Source organism: Cetorhinus maximus, chromosome 29 (assembly GCF_964194155.1).
Source record: "Cetorhinus maximus chromosome 29, sCetMax3.hap1.1, whole genome shotgun sequence".
Taxonomy (NCBI): domain Eukaryota; kingdom Metazoa; phylum Chordata; class Chondrichthyes; order Lamniformes; family Cetorhinidae; genus Cetorhinus; species Cetorhinus maximus.
In genome coordinates, this window is record NC_135907.1 from 22,614,407 (window position 1) to 22,628,289 (window position 13,883).

A 13,883-nucleotide genomic window follows, 5' to 3' on the forward strand; every position below is an offset into this window, starting at 1 on the left:
CAGTGTGTGACGCAGGTAGCCCAGTGCACGACACAGGTAGCCCAGTGTGCGACGCAGGTAGCCCACTGTACGACACAGGTAGCTCAGTGAGACGCAGGTAGCCCAGTGTGAGATGCAGGTAGCCCAGTGTGTGACGCAGGTAGCCCAGTGTACGACACAGGTAGCTCAGTGTGAGACGCAGGTAGCCCAGTGTGAGATGCAGGTAGCCCAGTGTGAGATGCAGGTAGCCCAGTGTACGACACAGGTAGCTCAGTGTGAGACGCAGGTAGCCCAGTGTGAGACGCAGGTAGCCCAGTGTGTGACGCAGGTAGCCCAGTGCATGTCACAGGTGGCCCAGTGTGTGAACAGTGTGAGACACAGGTAGCTTTGTGTGTGATGCAGGCAGTCCAGTGTGTAACATAGGTAGCGCAGTGTGAGGTGTGACTGAAGACTTGTAGTGCACTGGTAAACCAAATCAAGTGAACAGGCCTAACTAACATTGCCAACAACTGTCCAGATAAACTGATGGCATCTCAGATACTTTCCCAATGATCATCTCCCAGTATCCCTAACTCCAACGGAAAGACAGAGAGAATCGGTGTTGAGTGTGTGCGCTGTACTTACTGACAGTCCGTGTAGGTTGGTATGTAGTAATACATGGGAACAAATGCTTCATATTTCTCCTTGGCAGTTTCATTTCCATATTGGGCCATATACTGGAAGAGAGATATCCTGTTAAACTTCAAGACTGGGGAGGATGTATGTGCGCACTCAAATTCATTTTTCTCTGCTGTCAGGCAGCTGCTATGTTAACCTTCAACCAGACATGACAGGGCGCACAAGGAAACCTTGAGGTCAAATTTCCTTAGGGGGAGAGGGTTTCACTCTTCCTTCCCCAGCAACCTTCAAGCCCCGTGCCTCAGTCACACTGTCGAGGGTGAGACCAGGGAGGGTGTACGGGCGCTACGCCACCGGGTGACTGCAGTAGACCACTGCGAACATCAGTGGGAAGGGTAACATTGAGCGACAGGGTCAACTATAAGCTCCACAGCCTCAAACAGATGGGTCCTTATAAAGGGATTTACAGCACTGTGGGTGTACCTACACCACATGGGCTGCAGCGGCTCAAGAAGGCAGCTCACCACCACCTTCTCAAGGGCAATTAGGGATGGGAAATTAATGCTGGCCCACCTAGCATCCCATGAACCAATAAAAAAAAACCTTAACAGGGTAGACAAAATAAGCAGGGGGGCAATATTTTCAAACACGGGTAGACAGCAGGTGACGGGGTAAAATTCTGAAGGGCAAGTTTATTGCAGAGGTGTCACATCCCCCCCTCAACATCTGGAGATGGACATTGGATTCTTTTCTTTCTCATTAATTCTCAGGATGCGAGCGTTACTGGCGAAGCTGGCATTTATTGCCCATCTCTAGTGGATCCTTGAGAAGATGGTAGTGGGTGGTCTTCCTAAACCAGCTGCATTCCGTGTGGTGATGCTGCTCCCACAATACTGTTGGTGATGGGGGGGAGGGGGGGGAAGTGGTTCCAGGATTTTGACCCCAGTGTTAATGGAGGAACAATGATATATGTCCAAGATGCTAAACCCCGAGGTTTAGGTTGCTATGGTCGGGTGTATTCTTGGCGGTTTTATCACATGACTTGCTGCATTGAACTGCTCCCTCAACCCACCATCTCCACACTGTTACCATTAGCCCATCGTCCAGGTGCACTGTCTTTCCACAGCCCATTGGGAAATGAGCACATTGGTTACCCAACTGCATGAAACTTGACTGTTGGACACACAGCCTTTCATTCCCCGTCTCCAATCTTTGTGCACCAAGTGCGTTGGCCCTTTAATGAGGGCAATGGCCAGAGTGTCAACTATTGCTTCGCACAGATGTGCCGTTCACTTCTTTAAAGAAGCATAACTGTGCCAGAGGTGAGCGTATCTGAGTGAGGACACAAGTAAGTTTGGCTGTGCTATACCTGTCACAATCAACCAGCAGGTTGATTCACCGTGTTCCAGGGTTTCATATGAGGAATGGCCCTTGGGGTGAGGTATTGGAGGAAAGTTGATAGTTTTGGATGTGGACTCCAGCGAGACCAGAGGCTTGTGTTTAAATCTCTTCATGGCCTTACCCCTCCTCACCTCTGTAAATTCCTGCACCCCTACAACTCCTCCTGCTTTGTTCTGCTAACCCTCTCTCTCTTCCCTCCACCACTGGCGGCCATGCCTTCAGCTGCCTGGACCCTAGCTCTGAAATTCCCTCCCTAAATCTCTCGTCCTTCTCTCTCTCATTCTTTAAGAGCCTCCTTAATACTTAACCTCCTTGACTGATCTGTCAGTCACCCTTACTGGTTTTTGGTTTGGTATTCTCTTTTTACTCCTATGTCTTTGTGAAATGCCTTTGGGCGTTTCATTGTATGATCGAGGCGTTGCATAAATGCAAGTTCCTATCTTAATGAGAGGGGCTGGAGAGAATTGGATATCTCTGACATTGGCCTTTTGCAATCACAAATCAACTTTCAACCAGAAACTCTCGGATACGGAAAAAAAAATCATCCACGTGAACCTTAACAGAGAAAACTCTTCTGTGTAATTTCACATTCCCCAGCCAAGACATTAATGGTCTTAGAAAGGAACCAATTCAAAATTACAATCTCCTCATCTAGTTATCAGACTGTAGTTGTTTCAGCCTGTAACCGACTTAGCCTATAATTGATTCAGGGTTTGAGCTCATTCAAGCTTTAAGCTGTTTCAGGCTGTAGCTGTTTCAGGCTGTAGCTGAAGCAGACCAGCTGATTCAGGGTGTTGCTGATTCAGACTGTAGCTGATTCAGACTGTAGCTGATGCAGGCTTTCAGCTGATTATGACCGAAGTTGATCCAGATTGTAACTGTTTCAGGTTGTAGCTGAAGCAGGTTGTAGCTGAAGCAGTCTGTAGCTGATTCAGACTGTAGCTGATTCAGACTGTAGCTGAAGCAGACTAGCTGATTCAGACTGTAGCTGATTCAGACTGTAGCTGATTCAGACTGTAGCTGAAGCAGACTAGCTGATTCAGACTGTAGCTGATTCAGACTGTAGCTGAAGCAGACTAGCTGATTCAGACTGTAGCTGATTCAGACTTTAGCTGATTCAGACTGTAGCTGATTAAGACTGTAGCTGATTCAGACTGTAGCTGATGCAGGCTTTCAGCTGATTATGACTGAAGTTGATTCAGACTGTAGCTGTTTCAGGTTGTGGGTGCCTTAGACTGTGAGCTGCTTGATTCATTCTGTCTTCTGCTGAGCAAATATATTTAAAACAGGAGACGTAAAGTAACGTTTCCCCAATCTGCATGGCTCCCTGCCAAGTCAGTCTGTGGTTACATCTGCTCTGTCCATGACCACTGGATATATTTACAAATTATCCACGTGATGTTTTCAGACATTATCTCCTGACTCTCGGAGATTTCAAGGTACAAGGGGTGAAAAACAGGCCGCGTGAGGGATAAGAGTGAAGGAGTGAGATGGAGGCTGAAACAGAGTGAGAGAGAGAGAGATTGAGACGGAAACCGAGAGAGGGTGATTGAAACAGCGAGGGAGAGGGAAACCGAGAGAGGGTGATTGAAACAGCGAGGGAGAGGGAAACCGAGAGAGGGTGATTGAAACAGCGAGGGAGAGGGAAACCGAGAGAGGGTGATTGAAACAGCGAGGGAGAGGGAAACCGAGAGAGGGTGATTGAAACAGTGAAGGAGAAACTGAGAGGGAAAAAGAGTGCCTGAGAGTGAGGGAGACTGTGGGAAAATTCAAGGGCAATTAGGAATGGGCAATAAATAGCTGGCCCTGACACTCGCAGCCCATGAACATATTTAAAACAAAGATCAATGGGAAAGGTGCCGACAGTTAAAAGGGGGTGACTTCATTTCCTGTCGGCTTGCCACTGCTCTCTGTGGTGGAGGGGGCTGGATTCCCTGGACAACTTCAGTAATAAAATATAAATTACTGAGGATGTTTTAACCCAACTCCCGAGTGTGGTCACCTTATCAGGTGCAGCCAGAGAGCCCTCTCTGATGTGAATTCAAAGAACCTTCCACACCAGGGCCAGGAAGAGGATGGTGGCTCCTCTCAGCTCTACAGATCTTATGGTGCTGCCGGCAGAGAGGGGGTGCCGGAGAGGGGGTGGGTGGGGGGGTTGGGGGGTGGGGTGTAATGGGCCTGGTAAGATCTCGCTGTATATCAAACCTGCTTAAAATCTACCGGCCTCCATCAATACACCCGCCCAGGATTGCTGAGCTCCGCCAGGGGCAAAATCAGCCCATGAGAGCGGGAGATTGCCAACCTAAGTCTCCCAGTGCCCAATCATATGCATGTTTCAGTTGCTACTCCAGGCCCAGGCCCAAGGCCCATCACTTCTACCCAGGTTTGTTTTCTCTTTATGGATCTCAATGTCAAATTTTCATTTGATAATTGTTACTGTGAAGCATGTTGGGCCATTTAATATGTCAAAGCTGCTATCTAAATACAAGGTGGTGTTGTGATAGACAATAGGGGAGAGAGAAGAGAGAGACTTTCGGAGAGAGAGAGAGAGAGAGAGAGAGGGAGGCAGAACGCGTGACAATCGCTAGGGGCGAAAACAGAAAAAATGAACAGAAACTGAAAGTGAAAGTGAGATGCACGGACGGATGGTGAGAGGAAGAAAGCCAGGACTGAGGATTAAATGATGGTTTGGGAAAAAGTGAGAGCGAGAGAGAGAGAGGCAGTTACAGGGAGAGCGGGCAATATGGCGGGAAGGCCAAAAATCGGTTTCACGACGTTGTGAAATCAGTTTGCGATCATCCGTTCTGCCCGTCAATGGCAGGCTGCGTTCCCTGTCAGTGGACGTCAGGAACTTCATTGTAATGCTTTATGATATAATTATAACGCCTGCTCGCCAGAATCATCCCCCCGCCACACACTGGATCATCCGGGAATCACACCAACGTGTTTCACAACTGTACATAAGCGACGTGCACCTGGTGAGCTGCACTTCACTCAGGACTTTGAGGTTTGTTTGCCAACCTTGCTTCGGGCAGCACTCACGGGCATCAGCGCCAGGCTTCACAGGCAGCACCACATCACTTCTAGGGGGGCTCACGGGCAGGTCTCTACCCACCAGACCAGCCGTAAGGCGGGGGTGGCTTTTCAATGGCTGCAGGGATAGGGTTTGTTTGGGGAAGGGGGAGAAGTGGCCTCAGGCAAAGGGAAGAGGCTGCAGGGCGAGGGCTGTACTGGGGAAGGGGGGTATCCCAGGGTGTGTGTGGGGGCCACATGTTGGTCTGTGCAAGTGGCCTCAAGATGGTGAGGGCTGAGGAGGCAGCCTCCAGAGGAGATGAGGCCAGATGGAGATGTGAGGGTGTGTGTGTGAGAGTGAGTGGTGATGTCCCTTGAGCTGGCAGTGAGTGAGATGCCAGTGAATGTGTGATGGGCTTGTGAGTGTGTGAGTTTAGAGTGATGAGATGGTTGCCTTACCCTGGTGGGATGGATGAGATCATTCATCCTCTATCTGCATTGGATGGTCAACCTCTCCTGTGCAGCATTGGCACTGATCACCACTGCCATCGCCTACCAAGCCGGAGTGGTGAGATCGCTGGAGCTCAGGTGGCCAGAGTGGGGGTAGAGGGCATCACCGCGGGGCCCCCACAGCATCCAAAAGGTGTTCCAGGGACTTGCCACTGAATCAGGGGACTGCAGTCTTCTTGCCTTTCGGGGCCATGTTTTCTGTGCAAAGTCCTGGGCTGGAAGCACCGAGAGGTGTGCGCCCGGCTGCACTTTAAACATGGCGCCCGACCTGAGGAAGCAGCGAGGTGACGGCGTGCTGGGCAAATGAGAGCCCACCCACCATCGACACGGCGTGTTTCCCGGGAATGCACGGTTAATGAGGCGGGATTAGGACGATACGGCGTGAAAAGCCGCCATTCTTTTTCTTGTCCGCTCCCGCACATCGTGCAAATCTGGGACGATTCCACCCACAGTTACAGAATGGGAAAGAGAGAAAAAACAGTTTCAAAGAGATGGAGAGTTACTGAGAGAGAGAGAGAGAGAGAGGCAGCTCCATAGCACAGGAGTAAGAGAGAGATGGTTATAGAGTTATACAGCACAGAAACCCATTGTGTCCATGAAGCCAAAATTCACCCGTCTATTCTAATCCCATTTTCCAGCACTTGGCCCATAACCCTGTATGCTCTGATGTTTCAAGTGCTTATCTAAATACTTCTTAAAATAGTTTCAGAGAAACAGCTGCTGAGTGAGGGCTGAGGGCAAAATCTTCTCGATCCCACGGAGGGGGCCTTAAAGGAGGGACCGTGAGGGAATTTTTGATATCAGATACGTAGATCACCACTGGGCAATGTTGCTGGAGGCAGAGTAGCTCATTTGAATAATTAACTGACCCAGTCATGGGCGGATTGAAGATGCCGGCAGTGAATGGCTACCCCACCACCCCCCCCTCCGTTGAGATGAGTGCCCGGCAGATGCCAGGAGGTGCTGGGTGTTGCCACCCCACCCTGTAACCACCAATGGTGGTGCAGCGATCAGGGGACCACAGTCATGGCCACATTGCCATCCTGTGAAGGCCTGGCAGCTGCGGCCCACGTTTCAATTTTAAGAAGTAAATACCTCCTCAGAGGGAGGCTCAAGATGGAGGCACCCTCCTCCTGTGGCCCCCATAACACCCACCTCTGCCTTCATTGGACAGCAGATACGGAGCTGGCCAATTAGGAGGCATCTCCCAGGAGCTTGTGCTGCTGAAGACAAATTTAGGGCTGGGACCTTGAAATTGTCGAGCCCTGAAATTCTTCTTAAGAGGCATAAGATTTTACCTGGAGAGACAGTTACAGAGCGCGAGAGAGAGAGCATGAGAGAGATAGTAACAGAGAATAGAGAGTTACTGAACGATAGAGTGTGAGAGAGAGAGACAGTTACTGAGCGATAGAGACAATTACATAATACAAGGTAGTGAGAAAGACAATTACAGATATTTAATGAGCGAGAGATAGTGAGAGAGAAACAGCTAAAGAGAGAGAGTAACTGAGCGATAGAGAAAAATTGCACAGTGCAAGAGAGTGAGAAAGAGAGACAGTTACAGAGTGTTACTGAGCGAATGACAGAGTGAGAGAGAGGGAAACAGTTACAGAGACAGAGTTACTGAGTGAGAGGCAGTTACAGAGATAGTTACATAGCAGGAGAGAGAGACAATTATAGGCAGACAGATAAATAGTTACAGAACCAAGTGGTAATCAAAAAAAAGCTTTTAAGTGAGGTGCTGGATGAGCTCCCGCCCAGTTATAGCTGTGGTTTGTGAAGGGAGATGCATGTGCTGACCGGATAGTGCCACTCAAGCTAGCCGCAGTTACTCAGAGCCTTTAGGACACATCGCTGATGTCAAAGCTCAGGCTTAACCCCACATGTGCCACAGCCACATTTCCCCACCCAGGTAGACTTTTTGCTGCGGTCAGGAACGATGGATTTTAATTTCCACAAGATTGCCTGACACGTTCAAGAGAAGTGTGTTCGATAAACAGGCTAAAAGACAGAAGGTGCCCGGTGGGGACCTTAGGATGTCCTGGAGCGCTTTACAGCCGATAAAGTACTTTTTAAAAAAAAATGTAGACTCTGTTGTAATGTAGGAAAGGCAGCAGCCAATGTGTGCACAGCAAGATCCCACAAGCAGCAATGAAATGATAACCAGGTAATCTATTTTTAGTGATGTTGATTTGAAAGATTAAATATTGGCCCAGGAAACAACAGCCCCTGCTCTTCTTTGAAATAGTGGCTGTGGGATCCTGTACGTCCACCTGAAGGGGCAGCCGGGTCCTCAGTCACATCTGAAATGCTGCATCTTTGACAGTGCAGCGCTCCCTCTGCAATGGGAGTTCCACCAGGATTCTGCACTCAAGTTCCTGCAGCTGGACCTGAGCCCACAAACTACTGACATGCAGGCAACAGTGCTACCCACCGAGCCACACCTGACACTGTAAATTTAAAATCTTGTAGATTGTATAAGGAAGGAGAGGAAGGAATTCCATAGTTTTGAGTCCCTGAGAGAGGGAGAGATTACTCATAGTGCAATGAGTATTGATTTGAAAATATGTAGATACAGGGAGGAAGAAGAGTGGAAAGAGAGGGTAATTTGTAGTTGAGGAGGGAGAAGAGAGGAATGTTCATTGGAGACCACTGCAAATAAAAAAGAGACAATCAAGAAAGGTTAGGGAATATTCTTCACTTGACTGGATGAGTGCAGCTCCAATAACATTCAAGAAGCTTGATGCCATCCAGGACAAAGCAACCCATTCACCACCATCAAATTCATTCCCATCATCACCGACACACAGTAGCAGCAGTGTGTGTAACATCTATAAGATGCACTGCAGTAACTCACTAAGGCTCCTTAGACAGCACCTCCCAAACCCACGACCTCTACCACCTAGAAGGACAAGGGCAGCAGACACCACCGCCCGGAAGTTCCCCTCCAAACCACACACCATCCTGAATTGGAAATATATCGGCCGTTCCTTCATTGTTGCTGGGTCAAAATCCTGGAACTCCCTCCCTAACAGCACTGTGGGTGTACCTACACCACATGGACTGCAGTGGTTTAAGAACCACCTTCTCAAGGGGCAATTAGGGATGGGCAATAAACGCTAGCCCAGCCAGCGATGCCCATAATAAAATAAATGAGATGAGGCAAAGATTGGGTGCCAGATGATGAATTTTCCCTGCACTTGCTGAGCACTATCCAGTTGTCTTTTACCTGAATTTGGGAATCTTCCCAAGGGTCCAGTAGTAAAGATTTGATTTTGCTCACATCAGGGATGTTTCGATGAATCCCTGAACATTTTAGGCAAATGAAGATTCCGAGCGTGGTTGAGGCCCATATAGGTTCTGGGAGAAAGAACACAAAATCAGCACACAGCAGAAATGTAATACATCTACAAACGGTTTGGTTCAAGACTCTTCATCTTGAACACCCCAAACTCTATTTAAGCAATAGAGGGGATGGTAAACTCCAGCAGCCGTTTGGACCATTTGTGCGGAGGAGGTGACTAAGAGTGTCCCCTCTTTTAGGTGTGAATACTCCACAGGGAATCAGTCTGAATAGTCTCAGACTACTTTCCTGTGGGCACCAAGCCACAAGCTGACTGCAGTCCGCACGAGTTGACAGAGGGACTTATGGTGCAGTAGGAAATGCTATTGTGGGCTACAAGCTGAGGTCTATTGTAAAGAGAGGATAGAGGGAGGCTTACTCTGTATCTAATCGAGTGCTGTACCTGTCCTGGGAGTATTTGATTGGAACAGTGTTGAGGGAATTTTACTATGTATCTAACTCTGTGCTGTACCTGTCCTGGGAATGTTTGATGGGGACAGTGTAGAGGGAGCTTTACCCTGTATCTAACCCCGTGCTGTACCTGTCCTGGGAGTGTTTGATGGGGACAGTGTAGAGAGAGCTTTACTCTGTATCTAACCCCGTGCTGTACCTGTCCTGGGAGTGTTTGATGCTGTGTGGAGGCTCGAAAACAAGTGTTACATTTCTCAATTTTACTTTGTCATTATTACGAGCACTGTAATGCACTGTTAAATTTTTAACTAGCGCCCCACACAACATGCCCAGCCCATAATGGCAAGACCGCTCCAGGAACCAAGCCAGTTACTATGGCAACAGTGGACCAGGGTGGGGTGGGGTTGAGCAGTGCCTTGCACCCCTCAGGGACGCCTGGGAGACAAAGAGACAATTCATCAGAAGCTTCTTCGTGGATGATTCGAAGTGATCACTTGTGAGTTACAGGCGGTGGCCCCAGCTCACCTCACCTGGTTGCCATGTGGAACAGCACTGGCGTGTCAGGGCAAGAGGACAAACCTGGATTGGACAAGCCCAAATCTGCCCCGCTGCAGGAGTGGTAGCAATTCCTGACACCTTACAAGGTAAGGACTCTCTCCAAGCAGCAGGTTTAGCTGATAATATACCCATTGTCCTGCGAGGTGCATGGAAGGAGGATCCCCGAGCTTGACCAGTTTCCAGCATCACCACAGTGACTAGGCTTCCAGAGTACTTCATTAGCTGTGAAGCGCTTTAGGATGTGCTGAGGTTGTGAAAGGTGAAAATCCATTCCTTTTTCTTCAGGCCCTTGAGGGGGGTGATGTCAGTATCGCAGATCTTCATTCAAAGGGTAGTAGAAATCCAGAACATCTCTTCCGCCACAAGCCAGCTTTGAGTATCCTGCCTTCCATTCTTAATTAGCACTTTTCTAAGATAATATCACCACCTTCAACACCTCTTTGATCCTTTTGTCTGTGACATCTTTTAATTATCTGCTCCTATCACTGCTTGCTTATCCCCACAATCACCCCACCCTCAACTTCTCTCCCTCCGCCCCCCCAACCTTAGACCAGCTTATATTTCACCTTTCTCCTAACTACACTCAGTTCTGCCGAAGGGTCATGAGGACTCGAAACGTTAACTGATTTCTTCTCCACCGATGCTGCCAGACCTGCTGAGTTTTTCCAGGTAATTCTGTTTTTGTTTTGGAGTTTAGGTTGTCAGTTGAAAATGTCAGACGCAAGGTTGTCGAAGGTTATGGAGGCACAGGTGATAGGGGTTAGTTGGAATTAAGATACACGTCAGCTGTGACCTTATTGAATAGCAGAACAGACTCGTAGAGCTGGTTAGCCTCTTCCTGTTCCCACACAAGTTCAGGCATCGCTCTTTCTGTTCTGCTATTTCTCTCTCCCTCTCTGCTGCCTCTTGTTCGGGCACAGATCCACTAGCTGTTGTCTGCTCCCTAGCATCTCTACATGTGTCGACTCAGTCAGGGTGGGGCTCATTTCTCCCAGCCAGTTATTTTATTTGGCATTTTGACAACAGTTGCACATTATCTTAGCCTCACCCAATGTTTCTACTCTCATACTTTCAAGCAAAGGGTGACTGGAGAGCAATCAGAAGGCAGGGATTTAAATTAGACCCTTATCCCAGCCCAGGAGCTCTGAATTATCCTATCGAAATATAATTATTGATCCAGGATTCCCTGGACTCCCCTGCTCTTCTTTGAAATAGTGGTTGTGGGATTTTTTTTTAACATCTACTCTCTTGGGGCCTTGGTTCAACACCTCATCTGAAAGACAGCACCTCCAACAGTGCAGCACTCTCTCAGTGTGGGCATCGGAAGTGTCAGCCCGGATTTTGTGCTCGGGTCTCCGGAGTGGGACTGGAATCCACAACCCTCTCACTCTGAGCTGGGGGAGAATGCTACACATTGAGCCGTGCACCTGACACCAGCAGAGCAGAAGGTAATGCAATCAGGAAGAGGGGTTGGGTTGCCAATGCATCAACCTGCTCCTAAGGTGGCGCAGTCTACACTAGGGCTATCCATGGTCTCACCCATCCCAACTCTGTAACATCCTCCAGTCCCCACAACCCTCCGAGATCTCTGCGCTCAAATTCGGGCCTCACGAGCACCCCCAATTTTAATCGCTCCACCACTGGCGGCCATGCCTTCAGCTGCCTGGGGCCCTAAGTTCTGAAATCCCCCCCCCCTAAACCTCCCTCCACCTTCTTTAAAGACGGTCCTTAAAATCCACCTCTTTGACAAAGCTTTTGGCCACCAGTCCTAATAACTCCTTATGTGGTTTGTTGTCAAAGTTTCCCTCACAGTCCTCTTGCGAAATGCCCTGGGACGTTTTGCTGCGGTAAAGGTGTTACATCAATGCAAGTTGTTGTTGTAGGGATTGGAAAACCAAACGAGGATAATGCTTCGAATAGCCGGGTTTAGGTTGAAGTTTCTCACAGAAATGAAACATCTGGCTGCGAAAGCGGATGGCCAGCTAAACCCTCATTGAAATGTTGATTAACGTTTGATGTTGAGGGGAGCTGACAGGGCCGGTTGCCTCTCTGCGCCGTTTAATACAGAAGTTTTAAACCTGGATCATTGACCGACTGAGAATGGCTTGACACAGCTCGTTTTGCAAGAAACTTTATGCCCAATTTAAACAGCTCAGGCTGTGTGTTGTTGTCATGTGGTTTGGACAGTGCAGTCATCCAAGCTGCATAGCATCGCTGGCTAGAGGTCATCCGCTGTTATTTTGAACGCAGTTCTCTATCAGTATGAGTGCACAGTACTAAAAAAGAACTTGTGTTCAAAAACGAGCTTTTTAGGTTTTCTACATGTCCCAAAGAGTTTCACAGCTAGTGAACTACTTATTGAAGCCGTTTGCCTCCCCCCCTTCAACAGCACCTTCCAAACCCGCAACCACTACCATCCAGAAGCACAAGGGCAGCAGACACATGGGAACACCACCACCTACAAGTTCCCCTCCAAGCCACTCACCACACTGACTTGGAAATATATCGGCCATTCCTTCACTGTTGTTGGGTCAAATTCCTGGAGCTCCCTCCTTAACAGCGCTGTGGGTGTACCCACACCACATGGACTGCAACGGTTCAAGAAGGCAGCTCACCCACCACCATCAGAGGGGGAAATTGGGGATGGGTAACAAATGCTGGCTTTGCCAACAATGCTCACATCCCATGAACAAATAAATAAAACTTAGTTGTATTTTAAGCAAACACAGCAGATAATTTTCCAGTCTTAAACATTGCTTCAAGCCTCGAGAACAGCAGTGAGATCACTGTTGAGTTAACCTGTTTGGATCATGTTGGTTGAGGGGACCAACATTGGCCATGGAACCAGGGAACTCTCCACTGATTTTCACTTAAACACCTCGGGAACTATTACATCACTTGACAGGGCATCCGCTTAACGTCTCACCCAAAAGACAGCCCTTCCGACAGTACGGCACTCCCTCAGTGCCACACTGGGAATGTCAACTTGGGTTGGATGGGATTTGAACCCACGACCTTCTGACTCAGAGGTGAGAATGCTGTGGCAAACTGACCCTCAGTGACTGTTGGGCAGTGTTGCGTCCACTCGGGTGGCCTGGAAGATGTTTGAAATTTCGTCGAGGACAAGGCCAATGGTTAGTGACACATTATGGTAGATGAGCGTTTGGCCATGCAGAAGTTGTCCAGTGATCCATGTAGCGAGCGAAACAGTGGGTCGGGGAGGGGCGGGGTCAAATGGGGGCAAACTGACTTCAGGATTTGCACTCGAGTTGACCTTGATTTGTCCAACTTGTCCAAAATCGGCCGAAGCAGCATAAATGATCAAGGAATCTTAAGTGCAAGTTATGTTCAGTGCATCTGGGGTTCTCACAATCCTCAGCACTGGAAAGTGACCTCCCCCCACCCCCACCCCCACCCCAGGTGAATTGTGCACCGTGGCGAGTTTCTGCTAACTTGTCTCTTCGCTGAGTTCTTCAAGAGGACTCTTAAAATTAAACTTTCTTTTTTAAAGTGCAGGGATGCCAACAGATAACAGTGACTGTAAAGAACTACAATGAATCATTTATTCATTTCACTGACGGACAGCAGACAGTTTCCTAGTCAATTGTGTACATTTTACTGTTTTAAAGTTTTTTAAATGATTCATCGTAGTTCTTTACAGTCACTTGCAGTAATTTAACATCAGGTTACTTACAAGTGGTGGCTGTGACACTGAATGAAATATTTAATATTGCTAATAACCCCAATTTCATCTGTGTTAATAAATCTATTCTAGGTTACCACTGTTAAACACATCAATTTAATGCAAGAAGTGAAGCCAGCTGTGTTCTAAAGCATTGCTTCATTGCATTGGAAGATTTTACATTGAGCAGTTTGCAAACAGTTTTGAGAAGAAAAATTGCAAAAATAAAATGCAATCCAGAAAATTAGTGCAATTGGTCCCCAGATCTCCAATTGTACCTACTATACCTTAGCATATTTTTCAGGTTGGCATTGAGTCAATCCTTGAATTCCTGTTAACTGAGTCTCTTGCGCAACCCCAATTTTAATT

The 13,883-nt window shown here is 48.1% G+C and overlaps 1 protein-coding gene across 4 annotated transcripts in view; it reads right to left on the reverse strand.

Moving 5' to 3' along the window:
- LOC144669429 (arf-GAP with dual PH domain-containing protein 1) overlaps positions 1–13,883 on the reverse strand; it is a 159,146-nt gene that overhangs the window by 139,305 nt on the left and 5,958 nt on the right. For 3 of the 4 annotated variants that reach the window (XM_078531855.1, XM_078531852.1, XM_078531854.1), the window contains exons 2-3: positions 8,750–8,880; positions 604–695 (exon numbers count right to left, since the gene is read on the reverse strand). In XM_078531855.1, the coding sequence (XP_078387981.1) occupies positions 604–692 (89 nt within the window). In that variant the 5' untranslated portion in view covers positions 693–695; positions 8,750–8,880. The remainder of the gene's footprint in view (positions 1–603; positions 696–8,749; positions 8,881–13,883) is intronic. The other variant, XM_078531853.1, reaches the window with a different exon arrangement.